At 37.7% G+C, this 3,537-nt stretch overlaps 1 protein-coding gene across 1 annotated transcript; it reads left to right on the top strand.

Annotated features, from left to right (window-relative positions):
- The first annotated feature begins 595 nt into the window (after nt 1-595).
- LOC143616343 (putative pentatricopeptide repeat-containing protein At1g69350, mitochondrial) lies at nt 596-3,288 on the top strand. The gene has a single exon (XM_077089199.1). It carries the CDS (start codon nt 596-598, stop codon nt 2,861-2,863), a length of 2,268 nt encoding a protein of 755 aa, XP_076945314.1. The 3' UTR covers nt 2,864-3,288.
- The last annotated feature ends 249 nt before the right edge of the window (nt 3,289-3,537 follow it).

Here is a 3,537-nt window from a genome sequence, read left to right as displayed (position 1 = left end):
TAGATACAAGATCCCCATATAAGTCCAGGATTACACGTGGACTGTGACTCTTTCTATGCTTGAACGGGAGGTTTACGATCTTTTAGGACAAACCGTTATACAAGTCCTTGACAAACAAGAAAAGATATACCGATTGTCTTTTTCAAACATTTAGGGGGTGTTTGGGATTGCTTATTTTTATTAACTTATAACTTATAAACTTTTTGAAAAGTAATAAGGTGTTTGGGATTGCTTATATTGTAAGAGAAAAAGTTCCATAAGTTACAAAAGTATAACTTATTAACTTATGAAAAGTTATAAGGAGGTAAAATAAGGAATCCCAAACACCCCCTTATAATAATTTTACTATACTTTATACTGTTTTTAGTAAATGTATTTAGTGTTTTCCACAGTCGGCTGAATTTGCAAAGCACCCTGCTCATTTCAATGTCTTACTAGAAAGAAAGTTCGCCTTTAGAATCGAGATCAAGAACAATAATATTGATAAAAATGTCGATATTTTTCAAACTGAAGATCCAAAAACTATTGCCGAACTTGAAAAACACTTCAATATTACTCAGGTACTTTTTATTATAAACATCATTATAATATGAAGATGATCCAGTACATGCCCATATTCCGATCATGCTCCAGCATAACAAGACTGACTCAACTCCACACTCATCTTCTTGTGACAGGCCAACACAAAAGCCCTCTTGCTTCAACCAAGCTCATTGACTCATACGCCCAGATGGGTTCTCTCGATTCAGCAACACTCGTATTCCAGACCTTCCATACACCAGATTCTTACATGTACGGTGTACTCATCAAACGCTACGTTTGGTCCGGATTATTCACAAAGGCATTCGCTTTATACAATAATATGTTACACCAACTGACCCTAATCACCAGCTTCATATACCCATCTGTTTTACGAGCTTCTTCCGGTTTCCGTGACTTGAGTCTTGGGAAAACTGTTCATGGAAGGATAATTAAACATGGGTTTCACTCGGATTTTGTTGTTCAGACCTCACTGGTTAATATGTATGGTGAAGGATCATGTGTGACTTATGCACGCAAGGTGTTTGATGAAATGCCTCAACGAGACCTTGTCTCCTGGACTTTGGTTATTTCCATGCATCTTCATTCCGGTCAGCCGAGTGAGGGGTTGAAGGTGTTTCGGAGTATGATGTTGGATGGGCACAGTCCGGATTATGTGACACTGCTTGGTGTTGCGGAGGCGTGTGGCGAGTTGGGGTTGAGGCTGCAGTCGAAGGCGGTTCATGGTTATGTGGTGACAAGAAAGATTGAAAGCAGTGATCAGATTACAACACTAAGTAACTCTCTTATTTCAATGTATGGAAAATGTGGAGAGTTATACACCGCTCAGTGTCTTTTTGATGGTATTTCTAATCGTTCGACATCATCATGGACTGCTATGATCACGTGCTACAACCACAACGGTTGCTATGAAGCAGCGTTAAACCTTTTTGTCAAAATGCAAGAATCTAAAGCAGAACCAAATGCAATCACCATGATGGGCGTTCTTTGTTCTTGTGCTAGACTGAATTCCCTAAAACAAGGCAAGTCAGTTCAAGGGTTTGTCATAAGAAAACACCTCGACCCTGATAACGATATCCTGGGGCCCACATTGATTGATTTGTATTCCAGTTGTGGAAAGTTTAATACTTGCCACAAGATTTTTAATCTGTCTAGGGATAGACATATATTTACGTGGAATATGATCATATCAGGTTACACACGAGAGGGTATGTCAGAGGACGCGTTAGATCTTTTTAAACAAATGCGGGCCCACAAGGTCTCACCAGACGAGTTTACTGTTGCAAGTATCGTATCTGCTTGTGGAACCATGGGTTCATTATATCTTGGAGCTCAGGTTCATACTTATGCTATTAAAACAGGGGTTTTGAACGAGTTTGTTCTGAATTCGTTAATCGACATGTATGCTAAATGTGGTTTTGTGGATTTAGCATATACCATATTCAAGAACCAGAGTGATAAGGGCGTGGTGACATGGAACTCTATGATGTGGGGTTTTGCTCATAATGGTAAATCCGTTGAAGCCATGAATCTTTTTGACCAAATGTGGTTAGATGATCTTGAAATGGATGATGTAACATTCTTAGGTGTGATTCAAGCGTGTTCAGATTTAAGAGACCTTGAAAAGGGGAAATGGGTTCATCATAAGCTCATTACAAATGGTGTGATGAATAATATTATTAATAATAATGCATATGTATCTACAGCTTTACTTGACATGTATGCAAAATGTGGTGAATTATGGATGGCGCAACGTGTTTTTGACATGATGCCATATAAGAGTGTGGTGTCATGGAGTGCTATGATTGATGGCTATGGGATGCATGGTCTGGTTGATATGTCAATTTCAGTTTTAGATAAAATGTTAGAGTCAAAGGTCAAACCGAATGAAATTACCTTCATGAACATCTTATCTGCTTGTAGTCATGCTGGATATGTTGATAGGGGTCAGTTATATTTCAACTCAATGAAGAAAGATTTTGGGATTGAACCTAAGTTAGAGCATTTTTCATGTCTGATTGATCTTTTGAGTCGAGCGGGCCATCTTGATGAGGCTTATAATGTCATCATTTCAATGACGTTTGAACCCACTTCTGGGATTTGGAGTTCTTTATTAAGCGGGTGTCGGATTCATAGGAGATTGGATATGATTAAGTTAGTCCAAGAAAATCTTGAAAAGATTGATGATACAGGATTCTACGCTTTGTTATCTAATATTTCCGCTGAAGGTGAAGATTGGAAACAATTTCAGAGTGTGAGGTCACTGATGAAAACTACTGGTTTGAAAAAACTTCAGGGCTGTAGCATGGTTCATACCAGATGATGCTCTGTTGTGCACTACACCTTCATCAACTCCCTTATTTAGAAGATGCATTAGAAGCTGTTGCCGTTAGTGCACAAAGGAAAGGCGAAGGCAGTCACGAAATAGTTTCAATCTTTGAGCCAAAGTGCATGCAAGAAATCATGTTCATGTGTTCTAATGAATGTGTCAAAAGCTAGAGAAGCATTGGATTTGCAGGTCAAACAGAGGCTACTAAGATAGATAAAAAGAAATTCACAAATTGCACTTGGATCAAAATCTTGAGCTACTAGTCCGCTAATGAACTTGATAGCTTGCTTATCGTTCTTTCGTTAAAAGAAATGTCAAAAGAAACAAAAGAGATTGAAGTAACATTTGTAATCTAGTGGTTATTAAGATCTTTTACCAATGTACATCTAATTTTTGTTTATTATTATAGTATTAGATTAGGAGAGGAGGTTAGTTTAAAAGTTAAAATTTATTTGAAGTTAACTTAATAAACAACTAACGAAACTTAATTTATGTGTTGTCCTCCCATGAGCTTTCCATGGCAGTTTGAATGGCTCAACGGACTAATGAATAAAAGTAATTGAGTTGAACGGCCCATGAACGTTATATGGCATTTTAACTGTACCAATTAATTAACGAATTATCAATGCAAGAGAGTTGGACGACCCATGAGCGTTACATAACATTTT

Source organism: Bidens hawaiensis, unplaced genomic scaffold, assembly GCF_021521415.1.
Source record: "Bidens hawaiensis isolate Kalapana, Puna unplaced genomic scaffold, B.hawaiensis_p1.1 tig00046842_1, whole genome shotgun sequence".
In the NCBI taxonomy this organism is placed as follows: domain Eukaryota; kingdom Viridiplantae; phylum Streptophyta; class Magnoliopsida; order Asterales; family Asteraceae; genus Bidens; species Bidens hawaiensis.
The sequence above is the reverse complement of the archived record's forward strand: the minus strand, read 5'-3'. Positions and strand labels throughout refer to the sequence as shown.